The 23,715-nt window shown below is 44.5% G+C and overlaps 1 protein-coding gene and 1 long non-coding RNA gene across 2 annotated transcripts in view; one reads left to right on the forward strand and one right to left on the reverse strand.

Annotated features, from left to right (window-relative positions):
- The window catches only part of LOC137618603 (zinc finger protein 391-like), a 95,849-nt gene extending 72,708 nt beyond the window's left edge, over nt 1-23,141 (forward strand). The window contains exons 3-5 of the mRNA XM_068348714.1: nt 7,084-7,284; nt 18,477-19,583; nt 22,239-23,141. Of these exons, the coding sequence (XP_068204815.1) occupies nt 18,678-19,583; nt 22,239-23,141 (1,809 nt within the window). The 5' untranslated portion in view covers nt 7,084-7,284; nt 18,477-18,677. The remainder of the gene's footprint in view (nt 1-7,083; nt 7,285-18,476; nt 19,584-22,238) is intronic.
- The window catches only part of LOC137618699 (uncharacterized), a 375,124-nt gene that overhangs the window by 166,933 nt on the left and 184,476 nt on the right, over nt 1-23,715 (reverse strand). The window lies entirely within an intron of this gene.

Genomic DNA, 23,715 nt, shown 5'->3' on the forward strand with positions numbered 1-23,715 from the left:
TTTGTGGTGGCAGTGGTATCCGATGCGGTATTTCCTACCTCTGCAACTTCTCAATCTGCTGTAGCTGAAGGCTTAGTTTCTCCCTCAGCTCAACCTTCGAGGGAGGAACTAAGTCCAACAGTCTCTCCTGCCGGTGATTCTCATCCTCGGGGGAGTTCACTCACAGAGACTCCTCTTCGGAGGACTGCTGATGGTCAGCTTGCTGACCCAACGGCCCCCAGAGGGCGCATACGTCGTAAGGCTCGCCTTCCCCTTCGCCGGAGAGGCCTTCCGTCACCTCATAAGGGTGTGAGGAGGCGCCTCTTCGGTTCAACATCATCGTTGCAGTCCACCGCAGAGGACCCTCGTCATAGATCTCCGACTGTTCCTGCTACAACCCTGGACCTCTCTGCGGATCGTTCACGATCCCCTTCGGTGGAAGGTCGTCCTTACAAATGGAACGCCGACCTTCCACCCGTCAGACCTGCTGACCTGCCGTCGCCGTTCCTGGCTGCTGATGCGCTGTGGGCGCCAACTAAACCTGTTTTTATAAAACAGGCAACGGTCCCTTCGGGGTAACAAGGGCCTACGCGCAAATTAACGCACACGTCCCTTATGCGCCATGCAAAGCATGCGCGCCAACGTTCTCCTAACTTCATTGAGGTTTCAGAGATAGCGCGTCAGCGCTCTCCTGCTGTTGCTGATATAGCGCGCAGGCGCGCACCTGCTGCCGACGTTCCTGATAAAGCGCGTAAGCGCTCACCTGCGCGCCAGCGCGCACCAGTTGCCAATGGTCCTGTTAAAGCGCACCAGCGCTCACCTAAGCACCAGCACTCATCTGATCGCCAGCGCGCCGCTGCGCGCCCTCAACCTGCTGCGCGCCAATGTTCTCCCGCACGCCAGCGCTCACCAACGCGCCGGCGCTCTCCTGCGCCAACGATCTCCTGCGCGCCCACGATCTTCGGATCTAGGTGCAGTAAGGAAGTTTAGGGAAGTTTAAAACTTCCCCTACTCGCCAGCGCTCGCCAACGCGCCATCTGCCTTCACCTGCGCGTCACCTACATGCGCCCACGAGGATGCGCGCCCACTCCCATCTCCCACAGCAGTGATGCATCGCCAGCCTGATGTGTGCCCACAAGAAGCACACCAACGTACGCAGGGGGAGATATATCTCCTGCGCGCGCCCAACGACATCTAGAGTGCACGATCCCTCGCCCACACGGGCTCTTCATCTTGATTCTGCGCACGAGCGCGCAATCTTCTTCCTGGGCACCCTCTAATGTCTCCTGTGCACACTCCTACACGCCATCGCGCGCACCCTCGCAATCACCCTTGAGCGTGCGCTAACAGTCTCCCGCGCGCGACCCCGGGTATTCCCCATCGCGCGATCATCAATATCCTCCCACGCGCGAGGCTGCAGGACAACGCGTCGTAATGTCGACACCGCCACAATCCCCCCCCCCCCCCCGCGCAAGCGCAGAACAGCGCGCTCGCCGGTAGGGGGGTAGGTTCCAGAAAGGTCCAGAGACATTTCTTCTTTGTCTTCTTTTCAGGGGAACCCCCCTATGGAAACTACTCCCAGGGATCGTTCGATCCCTGTCCCTCCAGAGGGAGTGTCTGACAGTGCAGCCGTCAGGCAGCAGCCTTGGTTTGGGGCATTGATCAGAGCGGTCATGCAGGCTTTTAAGCCTGTTCTCTCTGAGCTGGGCCACAAATCCTTGGCGGCGTCTACTCCCCTGAAGAGAAAAAAATGAGTTTCGGATTCGGTGACTTCTCCGAGGACTAAGCTGTCTCCTCGTAAGCCTTCAAGGCAGGCCCCCTCCCCCCCGGACTTCTTCCCCCTCCCCTCGGTCGAGGATTTCTCGTCCTCAGGGGAGTCACGTGAGGTGATGCGTTCCCCCATCGCACCAATGAGGGAAACCCCACCTCACGCTGGAAAGTCTTCTCGGGTAGGGGCGGAGAAGAGCCTACCTCCGTCGTTGTTGGAGTCCTGCATCCCTCCCAGGAGGGAGTCGAAGGACTCCAAGACAGTACCGAAGTCCTCGTCAAGACTTAGACCGGAGCCAGCCAGTCACTCGGAGAACGTCCGCGAGTCTCCCCAAGAAGAGCCTTTGGGGACAGGAGACTTCGCTGTTAGTCCTTCAGGAGGAGAGCTGCAGGAGTCAGAACATGCGTTTTGGCAGGTTCTGACCCCTATGAGGACTCTCAGTGGGTTTGCCGACCCAGAGATTCCTCCTCGAGAGGGCAAATACACGGTCTTGGACCGAGTGTTTGGGACTCAAAAACTCTCTTAAGGCCAGTGCAGCTTTGCCCTGGTCTCAAAGGGTTAAGAGTGCCAGGGAAAAGATTGCAGTCCAGCTCTCCGAGCTAGCCTCCTCCAGCCGATCCAGTGCCGGCAACAAGCTTCTCCCACCTCCTCGTGTACAGCAGAGGAGGTACTTCGAGATCTTAGAGGAGTCTTGTTTAGCTCTTCCCCTTCATTCATTGGAAGAACTTACCAGGGGAGTCCCTCTTGAAAGACTCTCCAACCGGCAGGTCTCATTCTTGGCGACTGAGATCCTTAATCAGGAGAAGGTTGCGAAGTGTGCCATGCAGGCCACTTCGTGGCTGGATATCTGGTTAGGGACCTTAGGTATCCTGATACGTTTGGAGGATTTATCCAAAGAACGTACCAGGAAAGCTATGGAGACCTTTTTACTCTCGGGCACTCGCACGATCGAGTTTGTGGCCCTCCAAGTCTCGAACTTGTGGGCAAACACCATCCTGAAACGTTGGGATGCGGTGTCTGAGAGGTTCCATCAAAAGGTCCCTAGCACCGAGATAAGCTGGCTCAGACATTCTTCCGTGATGGGAACGAACCTGTTTGAGCCTAAGGACATGGAGCATGCCGCTGAGAGGTGGAGGAAGTCCCACCAAGACACCGTCCTACATAGGGCTTTGACATCCAAACCCTATAAACCTCCAGCACCCCAGCAGCCCCATCCTACCAAGACCACGAAACCGACAACGGCAGCGAAGACAGTGGTGTAAAGGCAAGAACCCCTCCAGGGGAGGGAAGATTCCTAGAGGGAGCAGCCGAGGCCGCAAACGCTAGGATTGGCAATCCCCCTGCATGTCCACCAGTGGGGGGATGCCTTCAAAGTTGCGCTGACAGCAACTCGGGGCCGATTCCTGTATGATTTCCGTAATCAGTCAGGGATCTTGCTTCCCGTTCACAACATCTCTACCTCCCCTGACGACGAATCCAGTGTCATTGAGCTCCCTTGCCATGGGATCAGCAAGAGGGCAGGCCCTTCGGGCAGAAGTCCAGACCAGGTTGAAGAAGGGCGCTCTCCAGGAGGTCCTTCGGCGGGTCCCCAGGCTTCTTCAGTCGACTCTTTCTTATAAAGAAGGCGTCTGGAGGCTGGAGACCAGTCATCGACCTCTCGGCTCTAAACAAGTTTGTCAAACAAACTCCGTTCAGCATGGAGACCGCAGACACGGTCAGACTTGCAGTGAGACCTCAAGATTTTATGTGTACAATGGATCTGAAGGATGCGTACTTCCAGATCCCAATCCATCCGTCTTCAAGGGAGTACTTGAGATTCAGCCTAGACAAGGAATACATGTTCAAGGTGCTGTGTTTCAGTCTCTCCACAGCACCACAGGTTTTCACCAATGTTCACCCTAATATCGTCATGGGCACACATGATCGGCAGCCGTCTCCTCCTTTATCTGGATGACTGGCTGATCCTAGCAGACTCGGAGTCATCCCTTCTTCGACACCGAGACAAACTTCTGGGACTTTGCCAGGATCTGGGGATCATGGTAAATCTCGAGAAGTCCTCTCTGCTTCCCACTCAAAGACTGGTATACCTAGGCATGATTATAGACACCAATCTCCACAAAACCTTCCCATCAGACGACAGGTTGCAAGCCCTTTTCTCAGACAAGAACATCCAGCCCAATCGTGGTTACGTCTCCTCGGTCACCTCTCATCTTTGGCTTGTCTAGTTCCCAACGGTCGCCTCAGGATGAGATCCCTCCAGTGGCGACTCAAGTCTCGGTGGAGTCAAGGTTACGATTCCCCGGAAGTCATGATCCCTATGGAACCTGCGGAACAGACGGACCTCCAGTGGTGGGTGACAGACGAGAACCTACGAAGAGGAGTGGACCTTCTCGTCCTCCCCCCAGATTTGATGCTGTTTATAGACACCTCAAAGAAAGGGCGCGGGGCCCATGTTCTACACCACATGACCTCAGGCATGTGGTCAGAATCAGAAAAGTGCTTCCATATAAATCTTCTAGAGAAGAAGACCGTTTTCTTGGCCCTTCAGCAGTTCCAACAATACCTGGCGGGTTACTCTGTTATGGTGATGTGCGACAACACCACTGGAGTGGCTTACATCAACAAGCAAGGAGGTACCTTTTCGAAGCAGCTATCCCACCTTGCATTAGAGATACTTAGGTGGATCGAAGTCCATTCGATTCCACTATCGGCACGCTTCATTCCAGGCAAAAGGAATGTGCTCGCCGACAATCTGAGCAGAGCGTCTCAGATAGTGAGTACCGAGTGGTCTTTGGATCATCTAGTAGCCAACAAAGTCCTGACTTTGTGGGGTTCCCCGACTGTGGATCTGTTCCCGACAGCATTGAACTTCAAGCTTCCACTATACTGCTCCCCAGTCCCGGATCCCAAGGCGCTCTGGCAAGATGCCTTCCAACAACGGTGGGACAACATCAAGGTGTACGCCTTTCCCCCGTTCTGTCTGAGGAGGAGGCTGCTCAATAAGACCAGAATATCGGTCAATCTTTCAATGTCCCTCATAGCTCCGCTATGGCATCACGCGGAATGGTTTCTGGACCTTCTGCAACTCCTAACGGAACTTCCGAGAGAACTCCCTCCACGACACGATCTACTCAAACAACCACATGCCAACATCTTCCACAAAGCCGTAGCTTCGCTACGACTTCACGCCTGGAGACTATCCAGTATCTCTTCGCTGAGAGAGGATTTCCGCAACGAGTTGCGATTAGGATGTCTGGACACCTGCGAATGTCTTCTGGAAAGTCTTCTGTGGTTGGTGTCGTGGAAGGGGTATCTCTCCACTCGATGCCACTATTCCAACAGTAGTGGAGTTCCTCGTGTATTTGCTGGAAGAAATGCGCCTTTCAGTCTCGGCAGTGAAAGGCTATCGTTCAGCCTTAAGTCTAGCCTTCAGGCTCAAAGGAATGGACATTTCTTCCTCGCTGGAACTTTCCCTACTCATACGAAGTTATGAACTTACCTGCCCTCAGTTGGAAGTGAGACCTCCTCCATGGAATGTGGTTCGAGTTCTCAGGTCTCTTAAGAGACCTCCCTATGAACCATTATGTTAGGCTTCAGATCGCCACCTAACTTGGAAGACGGTGTTCCTACTAGCTTTGGCTTCGGCCAAGCGAGTCAGTGAACTTCATGGTCTCTCATATAACATCGTCCATTCAAGGGGATGGCGGGAGGTAACGTTCAAATTTGTCCCTGAGTTTATTGCTAAGACTCAGAATCCGGGGGTGCCGGATCCTCAGTTCAACTCCTTCCAGATTTCGAGTCTTTGTTCTGTAACAGATGACCCAGACCATCTTCTACTGTGTCCAGTAAGGAGTGTGAGGTCATATCTCAAAAGAACAGCTGCAGTCCGTCCTCAGGTGCAGGCATTGTTTGTTAGCACTGGGAGGACTAAGAGGAGGGTCACCAAGAACACCATCTCGGCATGGATTCGAAGGGTGATCCATCAGTCCCTGAATCCAGACCCTCCTCCGTCATGACACCCTAGAGCACATTATGTCAAGGGCGTAGCTACGTCCCTTGCCTTCAAGAAGAATTTCTCTGTGACGCAGGTTCTTCAGGCTGGGGTGTGGAAGCGTCAGACGACCTTCACAGCCCACTACCTGGAAGACGTGACCCATAGGAGGCTCGATACGTTTTCTATCGGCCCTGTGGTGGCTGCACAACAGCTGGTTTAGAAGCTCAGGCTCCTTAGTGGACAAGTAGCAGAAGTTTGGGGTCATTGTTACCCGGTCCTAGTCTGCATGAAGGAAAAGGTTTGTCTGGCCCTTATTCTTTTCTTCATCTTCCCCTCTCTTGGGGAAAGCAGCATCCTGGGTTCTCTGCACAGCTGACCTCAAACCACTGTAGGTAAACCATGTTCCCTTGTGTTCCTAGTATTAAGCTAATACTGTCATGTCCCCATACCCTGACGAGGTGGTATTGGGAGAGTCCTAGCCTAAAGTTTCCATCTAAAGGACTACAGGTCAACTTCCTAGGACGAGTCACACTTTATTATACCTTCACACACAGCTTGCGTAGGCCGCAGTCCTTGCGTTGCAAGGTTCTAGCAAGGTGCAGGGACTCCTTATTATTGAGCGCTGACACACTCAAATAATGAGTCCCCGGGCAAAGCCAAAAGCCAATACTGGCCGGGACTTTCCACCCTTCGTAATGGGTGAGTCACCCCTATTAAATAACGTGGTTTGTATGTCAGTTACGGAACAAATGACAAATTCGTTGATAATTTGTATTTTTCCTAACTATACAAACCTTAGCTATTTAATCAAACTTGCCCGCCAGCCCTATCCCCCTTGAAGTCCTACCTTCAAGCAAAGTGAGCTCAAGCACAGGTGTGTGTGAGGGGGGCGGGGGTTAGCAAGCTACCCGTCCTACCCCCTCCCCCCCCCCCCGCTAACTAGCGGTGTGGGTAATAAATCCTCGTTAAAATTTTAATGGCTCGTCATTTCAGCTACGCCGGAAATAATAACCCCTATTAAATAGCTAAGGTTTGTATAGTTAGGAAAAATACAAATTATCTACGAATTTGTCATATTTGCAAAAAAATTCACCCAAAATCTGAATATGGAAATAAGCTAAAACTATTCTACAATAATTGAGCCCCATTTGCTGAGATCCAGGGGCGGGGGGAGGAACCATAAGGGAACGTTTCCTGAGATGAGAATAATTTGTATGTTTTTGGTGGTAAAAAATCCATCCTCTTTTCAACATTTTTCTGTAGTAGGTAAATGACATATTTAGTGAATGAAATTTCTACCTGTAAGGCATAACAAACTGGAAACTGGACGTATTTATCTCAGGTCCTGTGGTGACTGCACAAAACATGGTCAATAACACCTCAGCTCGCTGGTAGGACAAGTAGCAGTTAATTGAGGGCAGATGTTACCAACGAGTAAGTCTGGGATGAATGTAAAAGTGACTGGCCACTTAGTATTTCACCCTCCCCTCTGTTGGGGCTCAGCATCCGAGGAACTCAGCAAGCTGAACTCCTCTGACTGCAGGTGGGTACCATGTCCTTTGTGTTATCTGATAAATATGTAAATACTGTACTTGTTATATGCCCAGTCTCCAAGTGAGGTGGAGTTGGGTAATGTCTAGGTTAAGTGAAGAGCATAGCTGCAATTTTATGCTTACCTGGTGAATTCTCATTGCTAAATCCTATGCTAGCAATAATTGCCCAGGCTGTCATCTTCTAAGGATCACGAAGTGTCAGGGTGCCCTGTAGACAGCGATCACGAAGTGTCAGGGTGGCCTCTAGACAGCTTATGTGTAGCACAGATAGTTACCACTGCTACCCCCCTCTGCTATCTAGCAGTGGGTAGTTACACCTCACAAAAGCTTTAACGGCTGGTTTCAGTTATCGCCAAAATAATACTCCTACGTAAAGAGCTCCAAGATTGTATAGTTAGGAAAAATACAAATTATTCCAAACTTGTCATATTTAGCCCTTGTTATATGGTACTGTAAACTTACCTGTTGATTTCATATTGCTAACAGTTATCCCTGTTGATCATAAAGGGTGGGTTTTTAACAGTACAGGTAGAGTTTCAGAAAGCCCAAATGCACATTAAATAGATTAATATGGTGTCTGTACTTCGTGGAAATTCAAGTATCACAGCCAGTCTTGGAACTTATCTACTGCGATAAACGTGGGGTCACTGCTTTCCCTTCCCACGTTCTTTTTCTCTTAGCGGTAGCACATTATCTTCCACAGTGTTAAGATAGTTCAAGGCCTGTGCTGATAACTTTGGGTTTTACCCAGGGTCTTTCATTGTCAAGCGAATCGCTGCCTGGCGACTCCTAATGTCGCTTGGCAACAGCTCCTCAGGAGTTTGGTGGGAGATGTTCTCAGCAGGTAGACCTATAGGCTCCCCCAAACCCCCCATCCTTACCTCACAAGGATGGTGAGGTTGCAGCAACCAATAGAACTAACAGGTTTGAGTGGGACTGGAACCTCAGTCTTGCATTCACCAGTCAGGGACATGGCCACTGTAACCTTAGTGTTGGCGACCTTGGCTGTCGTTAGGCATAACTCCAGGTTGCTTAACACTGTGAGGTTTGATCAGTCTCAGCGCTCACTTCTTCCTCATGAGTCACCATCTACCTATCCACTCTCTTTCTGACTAAGTGTGTTCTGCCACCCTGGTTTGTGTGAAGTTTCCCCTTTCATCTAACACTTCCAACAAGATGGTTAGTATCTCTCTGGTAGACAGAGTTGCCAACTAGGCCTTTTCCTCCTCTTATGTCATTTTTAGGAGTGTTTCGGCATTTGATAGGGTTTCCTGGTCGTCGCCTTAGAAGAATCAGTTACAAGGTTGTCCTGGTGATTGTTACGATTCTAATTATATTTGTGTACTCCCCCCTTTTTGCCTTCTGGCCAAAGGAGTTATGTGGGGCCTTCCCATCAAGACGTTTAGGATTCCTTTATTTGATTTCCTTTCTCGATTGGGGCCTTTGCTGCGACGAAGGACTTCTTTTGACGTCAGACTGAGATTGGCTCTTGAGTGGTTGTCTTCGGTCTCCCATTGATTTATGATGAAGATTTTTGTTTTTTCCTATGAGCCAAATTTTCAGTTGGAGTCTCTTTCAGTCTTTTGTCCTCCTCATGCTCTTTGCGAGATTTCATTTGCCTTTAGTAGTTTTAATTAGTATTTTTGTTCTTTATGTCTCTTGCCCCTGGGTCTCGTTTTTGTGTGAGGAAAAGGTAGTTGGCAGGAAGCATTCTTCTTTGTTGGTCACAGGAGTCTCGTTTGTTTACCTTCAGCCGCTTTCTGGCACTTCTCTGAAGGTGTTGTCCGGTGACCTCCCTTTAGCAATGAATAGTTTGTTTTTTCTTGGTGCCTTTTACCTCGTAGTTGGTACGATTCTATAGGCTGGCACTTTTTATTGTTACTGACATTCAATTCTCCTTTAGTTTTTCTGTTTGCAGTCCGGTTTGTTTCAGGTAAGAATTGTGGAGGTTCAGTATTTTCTCGCTTAAATTAGCCTTTGTTGTTACCTCCTGCTCTAGAAAGGGGAAATTCTTCCAGTTCCCTCCTCCTTGACAGTGGGGATAACTGGGCATGATTAATTATCCGAAGGTGATGTTTATCAATATGGAATTTTCATTCTAAAATTGATATTATTAAATACTTATCTGGATAATTTAGCTAGTCCCACCCACTTCTGGTAATATGCAGATAATGAAAGAACAGTTTGGACTCTTGTTCCAGCAGTAAGTGTTACCAACAGCAGTTCAGAATATGAGGTATCAGGGCTGCCAATGTGGTAGAAATTTGAGTAGTTATTGGACTTAAAGGCTAGCTAAATTATCCAGGTAAGTGATGTGGTATCTGGAAAAGAAGGGTATTTTATCACCTATCCAGTGTGGATTTAGAAAAATGCACTCAACAACTGATATGTTGGTACGAATTGAATCCTCTATTTGTGAAGCCTTTGCTTCCAAACAGCACCATGTAACAGTCTCAATGACCTTGAAAAGGCATGTGATACTGCGTGGAGACATGGTATACTTGAACCATTCATAATTTGGGATTACGAGGAAAGCTACATTGTTCATTCAATCATTTATTTCACTTAGATATTTTCAAGTGAGACGGGGGGTAGCTCTATTAGAGAGGAATTGTCAGGAAGGAGTTCCCCAGGGTAGTATGCTAAGTGTAACACTATTTGCAGTAGTCATTAAGGAAATATCCTCCGTCATTCCCAAAGATATTCTCTCAATATTATTTATAGATGATCTCTCTACATTATTTGCTGGAGCTAGAATGGCGATGGTTGAGAGAAAACTACAACTGTCAATTGACAAAATTATCCAGTAGGCCAATGTGAATGGATTTAAGTTTTCGACAAGCAAAACTAATGTTGTCCATTTCTGTCGTATTCGGGGAGTACATCCAGTTCCGGATCTATACATTAAAAGCCAACGGGTCCCATGTGTAAGTGAAGCTAGATATCTAGGGTTGATATTTCATTGTAGGCTTACATGGGTTCCTCACTTGAAAGCCTTAAAAGTAAAAGGTCTTGAGGCTCTGAATCTTTAAAAAATTTTGTCTCGTACATCATGGGGGCAGACCACAAAACTTGAATTTATACAAGGCCTTAATTTTTTCAAATATTAGTTAGGGTGGTTGTGAAATAAACTCCTTAGCCACCCCAAGCCTATTAAAAGTTTTAGATTCTGTACACCATGCTGGTATCAGATTTTCCACAGGAGCTTTTAGAACTTTGCCTATTCTAAGCCTCCTTGTTGATGCTGGAGAATTACCTTTAGACCTTTACCGGAAGTCTTCTATTGTTCGGTATTGGTTTAGGGTGCAAAGACGACCTAATTCTTTAGCCTGCCTGATTGCAAACCTCGTAAGGCATTGTAGATATTTTGAGTTGCACCCAAAGTCTCCTCGACCTTATGGTTTCCGGATAAAAACATTAGTAGACAGTCTAGATGTAGTTGAAATAAAGTGCTCCCATGTTGGATATCACCAACCCCTCCATGGAAATTACCGGAGATATCTTTTTGTGAATATTTTATTGATATAAAATAGAATGTGATTGACTTGGAAGGCAGGTTACTCTTTATGGAACATGTTGAAGAACAGGGAATCGACTTTATACCAATGGCTACAAATCTGATGCTGGCATTGGATTTGGAGTATGTATTAGTGCTTTAAAGTGTAGAGGTGCACTTCCTCTGGTATCCTCTATATTTATGGCATACTAACTGCTTTTGAGAAAATTGCGTTAAAAGAGGAAGGCAATTTTACCATTTTGAATGATGCTAGACGTGTCCTACAAGCTTTAGAAGTTTTTAATTCCAATAACCCTTTAGTTTTAAAGACTTTAGAATTGCTTCTTATATTTGGACTTAGGGGTATATCAGTTCAATTTTGTTTGGTTCCAGCACACATAACTGTGTCTGGAAATGAGCAGGCAGATTTACTGGCAAAGAATGCAGCAGCTGAGTTGCTACCAAAAAGGTATCCCATTCTCTGTATTGATTTTTTACCTAGCATTAAGAATTGGGTTTATAATAATTGGCAACAACATTGGGATAATTTAGTTGAAAATAAGGAGTGAAATAACGAATGTTATATCCCCTTGAAGATATAACTTGATGCCCCAAAAGTGGCAGTCTACTCTTTGTCGTCTCTGCATTGGTCACACTCGGTTGACACACGAGTGTCAGCAAAATGGCCAATACCAGCCATATTGTGACAATTGTTTGGTACCCTTAACAGTGAGGCATTTGTTGACCTAATGCCCTAATTATAGCAACATTAATAGTGGCATTTTTAGATTTATTTCAGAAGTAGGTCTTCTGAAAGCTATTTAACTTTTATAATGATCAGAGAACACGACGGTAGTAGAATACCCGGACAAACCAAGGTATTCTTTGCGCAGCTGCTTTATCATCTGGCCGCAAGAATATGAAGTTGGATGGAAGACAACTTGAATGCCTTTTCAGAGCAGCCAAGAAAAGTTTTCTTCTTCAATTAGCCATCAAAAGTCCTGACGCGGGAGTTGGGATGCAGATGAGATGTCAGTCTAGGATGTCTCATACCTGGAAGTTTACGCAGGACTGTTAGCCAGTACAGGATAGTTGGGCATCCTTGCTAGAGACCATCCAATATCCATTTTCCCCCATTTGTATGATGAGGAGACTCATTTTTAAGATAAGGGCATCGAGAGATTGGTTGATGACCCTGATAGCTCAGCAGTGGTAGCAAGAATAATAGTACCCAGAACGTCTACTCCTGCCTGCAGACATCGACAGAGCTTCTGACTTGTTTCTCAACGTTTGCATGCAACCTCTCACCGAGATTCCCCACAATCAGTTGTGTTCCTACGACTTTTCACCTGAAGGATATTCAATATCTTCCCTTTTAGAGAGATATTTCATGAGCAGTAGCAAAAAGGATAGCTGGATACCCTCATAGGTTGTCTTTCGCTGCCTACCAGGCGAAGTGATATATCCTCAAAAGATCGACGTAGAAAGAGACCTCACTCTGCTCGATATCACTTTTCCTAGGATAACAGAGTTCTTTCTATATCTTGGGGAGGAAAGACCCAGCTCTGTTTCAGCCATGATAAACTACTGCATGGCCTTGAGCCTCGTTTTTAGAATGAACAGAGTTTTCACTTCCTTCTCAATGGAATTGTTCCCTCATACAGTCGAGCTTACTGGTCCCCAGTCGAAAGTTAGACCACTTCCTCGGAGCGTAGTTCCTGTATCACGCTCTTGGAAAGGAACACTTTCTTACCACCTGTGATTCTTCAGATCATGACTTGACTCTTAAGTCAGCTCTTCCTTCTCGCTTGGGCCTCTGCTAAGAGAGTTAGCAAGGGACATGGTATATTCCTCGACATGGGGGACAAGTTGCACTCGCCTGCATCCATGAGTATATTGCCATGACTCAGTGTTTCTCTGAAGGGGGATTCTCTGTCATTTGGCCGATAACCCCTTTTCAATGGTTCTAGAGGAATAAGGCATGATCTCAGAAGAACAACCAGATCTCGCCTGCGTATCAGAAACATGTCTGTAAGCTCAGGCAGGGTCAAGAGGATAATACTCAAAAAAATGATTTAAACGGATTTACTAGGTCACCGTCTGTGCTTGGTACCCTGGCTCTCTTCATGACGAATGCAGACCCAGAGCATCCTACATTAGGGGCATAAGCACATCCCTAACATTCAAATGGGACTTCTCTGTGGTACAGGTCATTCTGGCAGGTCTCTGGCACAGCCACAACACCTTTACAACCTGTTACCTACAAGATATAACCCATAGGAACCTGGATATCTTCCCCCTAGGTCCTGTGTTGGCAGCACAACAAGTGATTTAAGCTACCTCAGTTCCCTTTGGGTACATTATCTGGGGGACTCTACAAGCTGGCGTACCTCCAACTGCAGGTAATACCCATTTCCCTTGTGTAGCCTGAAATATGTTACAGTATATATTTGTTATGTCCCCGTTCATCCTGTGAGGGGGGAGTCAGGAAATACCCAGGGTAAGCAAGAGGAGTGCTTTCACTCCAATATTCCGCTCATTCAGATCTCCAGCTCATCAGACCGAGAGACTGCGAGGTGTCAAAGGTACCCCTCTCACGCTTGCACGAGCTCAGAGTCATACTCCGGGTCAATTATCCAGCCAGTTGGATTCTGGACTTCCACCCACTTAAGGCTGAGTCTCCGTAGTGAAGAGCAAACAGTTTGTATTTGTGTAGCAACAAATGACAAATTTGGAAGTAATTTATATTTTTCAGAACCAGACAAACTTGATCTCTCTATACTTGTCCCCCTAGAAAGTATTCCCTGCAATTAAAAGTGAATCAATATACTAGGTGAGTGCAGTAACTGGTTTACTTTTCACTAACTAGCGTCGGGTTCTTTACCTCATGTGAAAATTCTATAGTTAGTTTCTAGCTATGCCGAAACAATATATCTCTATTATAGTTTTTGAACGTCTTAATAGGTTTGCTGAAGGTAATCATCTACTTCTTAGTTTGCAATTTGGTTTTTGTAAAGGCCTTGGAGCATGTGATGCCCTTCTTACAATCTCCAATGCTGTACAGAAATCCCTTGATTGTGGTGAGGAAGTTCATATGATTAGCCTTGATTTTAGTGCTGCCTTTGACCGTGTTAATCAAGAGGCCCTTGTTTTCAAACTCAAACAGTTGGGAGTGGGTGGGTCGTTTCTTAGCATTATTATTGATTTTTTAAGCAATAGATCTCAAAGAGTTGTTGTTGATGGGCACCATAGTGAGTATAGGAATGTGATATCCGGTGTTCCCCAGGGTAGTGTTCTTGGCCCATTACTTTTCATACTATAGACACATGACATGTGGTTTGGCCTAGAAAACAAGCTTATTGCATATGCAGATGATGCTACTCTCTTTGCATCAATTCCATCCTCTGAATGTAGATCGTGGGTTGGTGAATCCCTTAATAGAGATTTAGCTAAAATTAGTGCATGGTGCAAATTATGGGATATGAAGTTGAATCCTAACAAAACTCAAAGTATGATTGTAAGTAGGTCAAAGACAGTGGCTCCTCAACATCCGGATCTCAGTATTGATAATGTTTCTTTAAATTTGTATGACTCTTTCAAAATTTTAGGTGTGATTCTCGACAGCAAATTTACTTTTGAGAAACACATTAGGTCTGTGTCTTCTTCGATTGCACAAAAAAATGGCTTATTGATAAAGTCTTACAAGATTTTTGGTGATCAATCTATTCTGAAGAAGTGTTTTAATTCTTTCATTCTACCTTGTTTTGAGTATTGTTCTCCTGTCTGGTGTTCAACTGCTGATTCTCATCTTAATTTGTTAGACAGAAACTTAAGGTCTATTAAATTTCTTACTCCTGATCTAGATATTAATCTTTGGCACCGTCGTTCAATTAGTTCATTATGCATGTTGCATAAGATTTTTCATAACTCTGACCATCCTTTTCATTCAGATCTCCCTGGACAATTCTATCCTGTTCGTAATACTAGGCAGGCAGTTAATTGTAATAGCCAGGCCTTCTCCATCATGAGGCTCAATACTACACAGTATTCTAGAAGTTTTATTCCAGCTGTTACCAAGTTGTGGAATGACCTTCCTAATCGGATAGTTGAATCAGTAGAGCTTTTAAAGTTCAAAGTTGGAGCAAATGTTTTTATGTTGACCAGGCTGACATGAGTCTTTTTTATAGTTTATATATGACATATCTATTTTGACGTTACTGCTTTTAGAATTATTTTTTGTTAATCTGTTCTCATCATTTATTTATTTCCTTATTTCCTTTCCTCACTGGGCTATTTTCCCCTATTGGAGCCCTTGGGCTTATAGCATCTTGCTTTTCCAACCAGGGTTGTAGCTTGGCTAGTAATAATTATAATAATAAATATATTCATTATTTGTAGAAATAATTGGCTGAAACTTCTGGAGAGCAATTTTCGTTTTTTTTTCTAAGTTATGTTAAACACCATAGCGGACGGTCCCCTTAATAGACTGTAAGTTCCTGTCCAACAAATCAAGATGAGAATCAGCAGCTGAAGACCAGACAAGAGAACAATACTTAAGGGGGTAGAATGAAAGAATTAAAACACTTCTTCAAAATAGATGATCACCAATTATCTTGAAAGACTTTCTCAATAAGCCAATTTTTTGTGCAATTGAAAAAGACACCCAGTGTGTTTCTCAAAAGTAAATTTGCTGTTGAGAATCAAAATTGATTTTTCAAAAGAGCCATACAAAGTTAAAGAAAAACTATTAATGCTGAGATCCAGATGTTGAAGAGCCACTGTCCTTGACGTACTTACAACCATACTCTGAGTTTTGTTTGGATTCAATTCCATACCACATAATTTGCACCATGTACTAATTTTAGCTACTTTACTTTTACTTTGATGGCTGCTTTTCTGGTCCCATACAGCAGGGGAACCCCGCTCTCTACAGGACCTCCACTGTCGTTCTACCGTGTTCGTTCAGAGTATTTAAACACATTCTTTTCAACGTTTTGAGATTTGAGTATCTTTCATGAATAAAGAGTCCGACACCCCACCAGACCTACCTTCTCTCGGTATGTGAAAGAAGGCATGTGTGGGGGGGCGGGCGTCATTTCAGTGATCTTTGCCTTGTCCAAGTTATTTAACCATGTTTCAGATAATGCTACCATATCTAAATATTTCTCGTATATCAATTCTCGAATTTGAACAGTCTTATTACCTACAGATTGTATATTTACATAGCCACAGTTTATGACATCCCTAGTAACCATGATCAGTATTTTCCGCCAGTCTTTTCAATTCCAAGTCAAAAGCATTGCACTCTCTAGAATTTACTGTGTGGTCACTTGGTCTGTTTAACTTTGTGCAGTTTATACACTTTGACACTTGCGAATTACACTCCCTGGTGGAGTGTCTCCCTGAACATTTCCCGCAGACTTTATCTTCATTCTTAGATTTGCAATCTTTTTCAAAATGTCCATACCTCTGACAGTGGTAGCAGGTGATCACGTGGTACCTATCACGTATGTTATAGACACCCCATCGAAAGGAAACTTTGTCCCCATTATCGTGAATAGCCCTCCGAACTTCAGGATCACATTTCAGCACATGGTGGGTGGTACCCCACAAGGCATTTTTCTTCAGGACTACACTTATCTTATCTTCTATAATTTGGATTTGGTCCAGGCAGCGATTTCTTTGAATCAAAGCATTTACTACATCATCATCATCATTGTATAGATTGTATATCATTATTTTGGGTTTTAGTTTTCCGATATTTCTCGTTTCAGTGTCAGCCACCAATGACTGAATTTTGTTTACCGCCTCTTCTCTGATCATATTGTTTGCAAAGTTTACAACAACATTTCCATTCATAGTTGACCTCGTGTTAAGTATAGGAATGTCTTTAAGTGCTTGTTCAACCTCACGTTTTCTTTCAGTGATTTTAGTTGTTAGTTGATTTAATTATCAACAGATTTTTTTTCCTTTGTCAGCAAATGCCGGTTTCTCTGGTTTTGGGTCTTTCAGTGTTTGAAGTGTTGCTTTAATTGATTCCATATTCATGGCAAGAATGTTAACTTTCTCAGTGAGGTCGGTGGTCTGGGTGGTATTTGCTGCATCTGCGCTAAGGTCCGCAAGTTTATTTTCCAAGTCATCTATTTTTGCATCTTGTTCGTTCAGGGACAGATCTCTCACGTTTACATTTTCCTTTAATTTTGATATTACTAAATTTTTTGTCTAGCTTCACGTACGCAGTGTGGACATAACCAGTCTAGGTTTTTCCATTCATTCTCACTGATGGCTGTCACTATATGCACACATCTCTTATGGTAGAGTCTATTACATTCACATACTATCCATTTTCTCCGTTCTCCATCTGTTTCATTACATATGAAGCAGACACAGTTAGGAGCAGACATAGTGTACTGTTTCTTATCACTAAGGTATCACTTAGATCTCTATTAAGGGATTTACCAACCACAGATCTACATTAAGGAGATGAAATTGATGCAAAGAGAGTAGCATCATCTGCATATGTGATAAGCTCATTTTCTAGGCCAAACCACATATGTGTATATATTATGAAAAGTAGCTACCACAAACATATTTACATATTGAGGTAACATTACCAATTCTCCAACAAGTGCTAAAAGCTCCTCTTCTTGCTAACTTGCGCAAAATAACAGATAACTTCAGAGCTAAGAAATCTGCAGTTTATAAAGAATAAAGGAAGAATGGCAACCGATTCGTCGTCAGTGATGAATTATTTTCCGTCTGTAACCACCTCAGACAATCTCCAGTGCCTGCGTCCCGTTGTGGGAAAATTTACTCCTGCTGCCAGAGGTACAAGCCCCCAGAAAAGCAACACCTACCAAAAGATTTGAACACCACAACTCGTGTCTTTTGTGCCCACTGACACTAGCAAGCCACCGCTGACGCGCCTTACACGGACTCATTCCTCGTTATCCATTGCACACTGAAGGCTTTCTTATTCACCATTCATGGTGCAGAAGACTGAGTCTTCATTAATCGCCCAAAATCTGCGTATCTCCTGCAAGATGACCCACCTACAGTTTGCCTTTCTAGGGCAGGTCGCCATATTTCACATGTATGTCTTTTTTTAGGGGGGAGCCATGTAACGCAGGTGTTTCATACACGTTCATATACTGTAATGCTATTGCTTTTTTTCTCTCTCAACCATATGCATTTAAGCTCGTTATCTTGTTGAGTAAAGTCACTTACATTCACCTCGCCTCTCTGTTCGTACCTAACAGCTACCTCGCAACACTACCAACCCATTATTCTTATACTTGGTTTGTGATTCTTACTGACGCCCCTCCAGTGGGTACAGTTTCTCTTTACATGGGCCGGTATAATTCATGTATGACCCAGAGCCTATCACTTTCTCCTATGATAAACACTTGGGAGGCAATAGTGACCTCTCTTTGCTTCTCCACAGTTCAAGCCTGGAACACTTCCAGGGAGGTTACAGAACCTTCCAGTTTTGGTTCCAATTAACTTTCAACCTTGTAATCGGTGAGTGGCCCAAATTATAGGACTCGGTTTGTATGGATAGGAAAAATGTAAATTACTTAAGAAAAAACTCATTTTCGGTTGAATATTGTCTTTTCATTTCAGAAAACTCCAACAAATATTTTCATCTTTTCCTTTTCCAATGACAAATTTTCTCTACTATTTCAGATTTTTCATCCCAAAGGAAATAATCATCAATCTATTGTGACGAAGATTATATAAACTACTGAAGATATCTGCAAGAGATACAGGACTGGGAAAAAGGAAGAAGGGTCTGTGTTAGTTCATGCTGTAAGACTTTCATGTAGAGAATAGGAAGTTTGTTGTTAACTTTATATTTGTCTGCTGTTGAAGATAATATTGAAGAGGATGTCATCCAGTGATAGGGAGGGGATTAAGAACTCTGAATCAATAGAATTTCCAGTAAAAACCGAAATGGAAGATTCTTTTTCACACTCTGCAGTCAAGATAGAAAATGATGATTTGGTCAACAGTTGTGGACTCTTTGATGATGACTCTCTTTTCATGGACCCAGACGTGGAATTCAAAGCAGAGCCAGAATTTGAAGCAGAGCCAGAAATAAAATTCAAAGCCAAGCCAGAAATAGAATTCAAAGAAGAGCCAGAAATAGAATTCAAAGCCAAGCCAGAAATAGAATTCAAAGCAGAGCCAGAAATAGAATTCAAAGCAGAGCCAGAATTCAAAGCAGAGCCAGAAATATTTGAGTCAAATGAAGGTGACATGAAATACTGTTTTGACTCTGATGCATCAGTGAGTGAGGAGGATTCACAAATCAGCGAAAGGGAAGTCAATAAAGAGGAGGAAAAGAGTGTAAAGACAAGTGTAAAAGAGGAAAGTGACATACATTTGGGATCCAATAGGAAAGGGGACAAAGGAAAGGAAAGAGGGAGGCGGAAAAAAAGTTTACAGAAAGAGGAGCAGATGGAAAACAGAGGCTGTGAAAAACCTCTTTGTCAGGAAAGTGATTCCAAAACTCAAATTGATGTTGGTACGAGAGGGAAGTCGTTTGTGGGTGGAAATTCTGAAAAGCAATTTAGTGGAGTAGTTAACCCCAACACTCGAATGCTAATTCACATTGAAGACCTGCTCAGATGCAGAGAAAGTGACAAAACATTTTCTAATGAAATTGATCTTGAAGTACCTTATGAAACTCATAATAGGATAAAGCGTTCAATGGCTCCCAAGCGTTCTGCTTCTACTAAGGCTGATAGTGAGCCTAAGCGCCACCGAAAAATGATGACGATTGCTGAGAAGGTGACACTTCTTGATATGTTGAAAGAAGGCAGAAGTTACGCGGCTGCAGCCCGCCATTTTGTAGTGAACGAATCCACTGTTCGCTACATTAAGAAGGACGAGGCGAACATTAGGAAGACGGCTGCCATCACCTTTAGCAGGTCAACGAAGCGAGTTGTTACCGCTCGTAATAAAACAATCGTCCGTATGGAAGGTGCTTTAGCAGTCTGGATTGCCGACTGCCGGAAGAAGAACATAGCCTTGGATACGAACACCATCCGAACCAAGGCTTTGGGTTTGTATGAGAATTTTACGGCAAAGGAACATCAAGGCCACGATGGCGACCATGCTGAAGACGAAGATGATGTACTAGATGAACCCCAAGCAGGGACATCCACTGATTCCCAGCCTCAGAAACGACGTTTTTCCGCCAGCAAAGGATGGTTCACGAAGTTTCAGAAACGCTTCGGCCTGAAAAGCGTTTCCCTGCATAGCGAGGCTGCTTCCGCTGACACTTCCAAAACTCAAATTGATGTTGGTACGAGAGAGAAGTCGTTTGTGGGTGGAAATTCTGAAAAGCAATTTAGTGGAGTAGTTAACCCCAACACTCGAATGCTAATTCACACTGAAGACCTGCTCAGATGCAGAGAAAGTGACAAAACATTTTCTAATGAAATTGATCTTGAAGTACCTTATGAAACTCATAATAGGATAATGCGTTCAATGGCTCCCAAGCGTTCTGCTTCTACTAAGGCTGGTAGTGAGCCTAAGCGCCACCGAAAAATGATGACGATTGCTGAGAAGGTGACACTTCTTGATATGTTGAAAGAAGGCAGAAGTTACGCGGCCGCAGCCCGATATTTTGTAGTGAACGAATCCACCGTTCGCTACATTAAGAAGGACGAGGCGAACATTAGAAAGACAGCTGCCATCACCTTTAGTAGATCAGCGAAGCGAGTTGTTACCGCTCGTAATAAAACGATCGTCCGTATGGAAGGTGCTTTAGCAGTCTGGATTGCCGACTGCCGGAAGAAGAACATAGCCTTGGATACGAACACCATCCGAACCAAGGCTTTGGGTTTGTATGAGAATTTTGCGGCAAAGGAACATCAAGACGACGATGGCGACCATGCTGAAGAAGACGAAGATGATGTACTAGATGAACCCCAAGCAGGGACATCCACTGATTCCCAGCCTCAGAAACGACGTTTTTCCGCCAGCAAAGGATGGTTCGCGAAGTTTCAGAAACGCTTCGGACTGAAAAGCGTTTCCCTGCATAGCGAGGCTGCTTCCGCTGACACTTCCAAAACTCAAATTGATGTTGGTACGAGAGAGAAGTCGTTTGTGGGTGGAAATTCTGAAAAGCAATTTAGTGGAGTAGTTAACCCCAACACTCGAATGCTAATTCACACTGAAGACCTGCTCAGATGCAGAGAAAGTGACAAAACATTTTCTAATGAAATTGATCTTGAAGTACCTTATGAAACTCATAATAGGATAAAGCGTTCAATGGCTCCCAAGCGTTCTGCTTCTACTAAGGCTGGTAGTGAGCCTAAGCGCCACCGAAAAATGATGACGATTGCTGAGAAGGTGACACTTCTTGATATGTTGAAAGAAGGCAGAAGTTACGCGGCCGCAGCCCGCCATTTTGTAGTGAACGAATCCACTGTTCGCTACATTAAGAAGGACGAGGCGAACATTAGAAAGACGGCTGCCATCACCTTTAGCAGGTCAGCGAAGCGAGTTGTTACCGCTCGTAATAAAACGATCGTCCGTATGGAAGGTGCTTTAACAGTCTGGATTGCCGACTGCCGGAAAAAGAACATAGCCTTGGATGCGAACACCATCCGAACCAAGGCTTTGGGTTTGTATGAGAATTTTGCGGCAAAGGAACCTCAAGACGACGATGGCGACCATGCTGAAGAAGACGAAGATGATGTACTAGATGAACCCCAAGCAGGGACATCCACTGATTCCCAGCCTCAGAAACGACGTTTTTCCGCCAGCAAAGGATGGTTCGCGAAGTTTCAGAAACGCTTCGGACTGAAAAGCGTTTCCCTGCATAGCGAGGCTGCTTCCGCTGACACTTCCAAAACTCAAATTGATGTTGGTACGAGAGAGAAGTCGTTTGTGGGTGGAAATTCTGAAAAGCAATTTAGTGGAGTAGTTAACCCCAACACTCGAATGCTAATTCACACTGAAGACCTGCTCAGATGCAGAGAAAGTGACAAAACATTTTCTAATGAAATTGATCTTGAATTACCTTATGAAACTCATAATAGGAAAAAGCGTTCAATGGCTCCCAAGCGTTCTGCTTCTACTAAGGCTGGTAGTGAGCCTAAGCGCCACCGAAAAATGATGACGATTGCTGAGAAGGTGACACTTCTTGATATGTTGAAAGAAGGCAGAAGTTACGCGGCCGCAGCCCGCCATTTTGTAGTGAACGAATCCACTGTTCGCTACATTAAGAAGCACGAGGCGAACATTAGGAAGACGGCTGCCATCACCTTTAGCAGGTCAGCGAAGCGAGTTGTTACCGCTCGTAATAAAACGATCGTCCGTATGGAAGGTGCTTTAGCAGTCTGGATTGCCGACTGACGAAAAAAGAACATAGCCTTGGATACGAACACCATCCGAACCAAGGCTTTGGGTTTGTATGAGAATTTTGCGGCAAAGGAACCTCAAGGCCACGATGGCGACCATGCTGAAGAAGACGAAGATGATATACTAGATGAACCCCAAGCAGGGACATCCACTGATTCCCAGCCTCAGAAACGACGTTTTTCCGCCAGCAAAGGATGGTTTGCGAAGTTTCAGAAACGCTTTGGCCTGAAAAGCGTTTCCCTGCATAGCGAGGCTGCTTCCGCTGACACTTCCAAAACTCAAATTGATGTTGGTACGAGAGAGAAGTCGTTTGTGGGTGGAAATTCTGAAAAGCAATTTAGTGAAGTAGTTAACCCAAACACTCAAATGCTAATTCACACTGAAGACCTGTTCAGATGCAGAGAAGGTGACAAAACATTTTCTAATAAAATTGATCTTAAAGTACATTATGAAACTCACAATAGGATAAAGTCATTCAAGTGCAGTGTCTGTGATAAAGCATTTCATTTGGAAATTAATCTTGCAAGCCATTTTAGAATTCACACCAGAGAGAAACCTTTCAAGTGTAATGTCTGTGACCAAGCATTTTCTGATAGAAGTTCTCTCACAACACATTCTAGAATTCACACTGGGGAGAAACCATTCAAGTGCAGTGTCTGTGATAAAGCATTTCGTACGAAAAGTAATCTTGCAAGACATTGTGGAATTCACACTGGGGAGAACTTATTCAAATGTGATGTCTGTGACAAAGCATTTAAGGATAAATATTATCTTGCAAGACATTCAAGATTTCACTACGGGGAGAAACCATTCAAGTGTAATGTCTGTGACAAAGCATTTCATACAAAAAGTGACCTTGCAACACATTTTAGAACTCACACTGGGGAGAAACCATTCAAGTGTAATGTCTGTGACAAAGCATTTTCTCAGAAAAGTTCACTCTCAAGACATCATAAAATTCATAATTTGTTTTGATGGAGAAAAGAAGATGATAGGAACACAAGACCAAGGACTCCTAAAAAACAGCTTCAAGAAAATGGTGGGCATATCAGGAAACAACCCGTGTAGGTTTTGTCATGCAGCAGTTGAGAGTGTTGGTTATCTGGTTTCAGCCTGCCAGACTCTAATTCGCAGATGGTCACTACACAGCTCATCACAGTAAGATCTGTAAATATATACATTGGAAAATATGTAAAGAATACAAAATTGAAGTAAAAGATAAGATATGGGAGCATGAACCAGATCCAGTTACCACCAACAGATACATTACCATCTTTTATGATGAGATAATCCCGACAGGAAGATATATAGAAGGAGGTGCTATAAGACCTGATATTTTGATCTGAAATAAAGAAGAAAAAACAGCAAAGATTATAGATGTGACAGTACCCTGTGATTTTGGCCTCAACAGAGCTGAGAGGCAGAGAATAACAAAATATCAAGAACTGAAGAACGATCTGAAAAATACTTGTGAACTGAAAGAAATAGAAGTAATACCTGTGGTGGTGGGGGCAGCAGGACTTATGAAGAAAAGCCTGAGACAATACCT

This window comes from Palaemon carinicauda, chromosome 25, assembly GCF_036898095.1.
Source record: "Palaemon carinicauda isolate YSFRI2023 chromosome 25, ASM3689809v2, whole genome shotgun sequence".
Taxonomy (NCBI): Eukaryota; Metazoa; Arthropoda; class Malacostraca; order Decapoda; family Palaemonidae; genus Palaemon; species Palaemon carinicauda.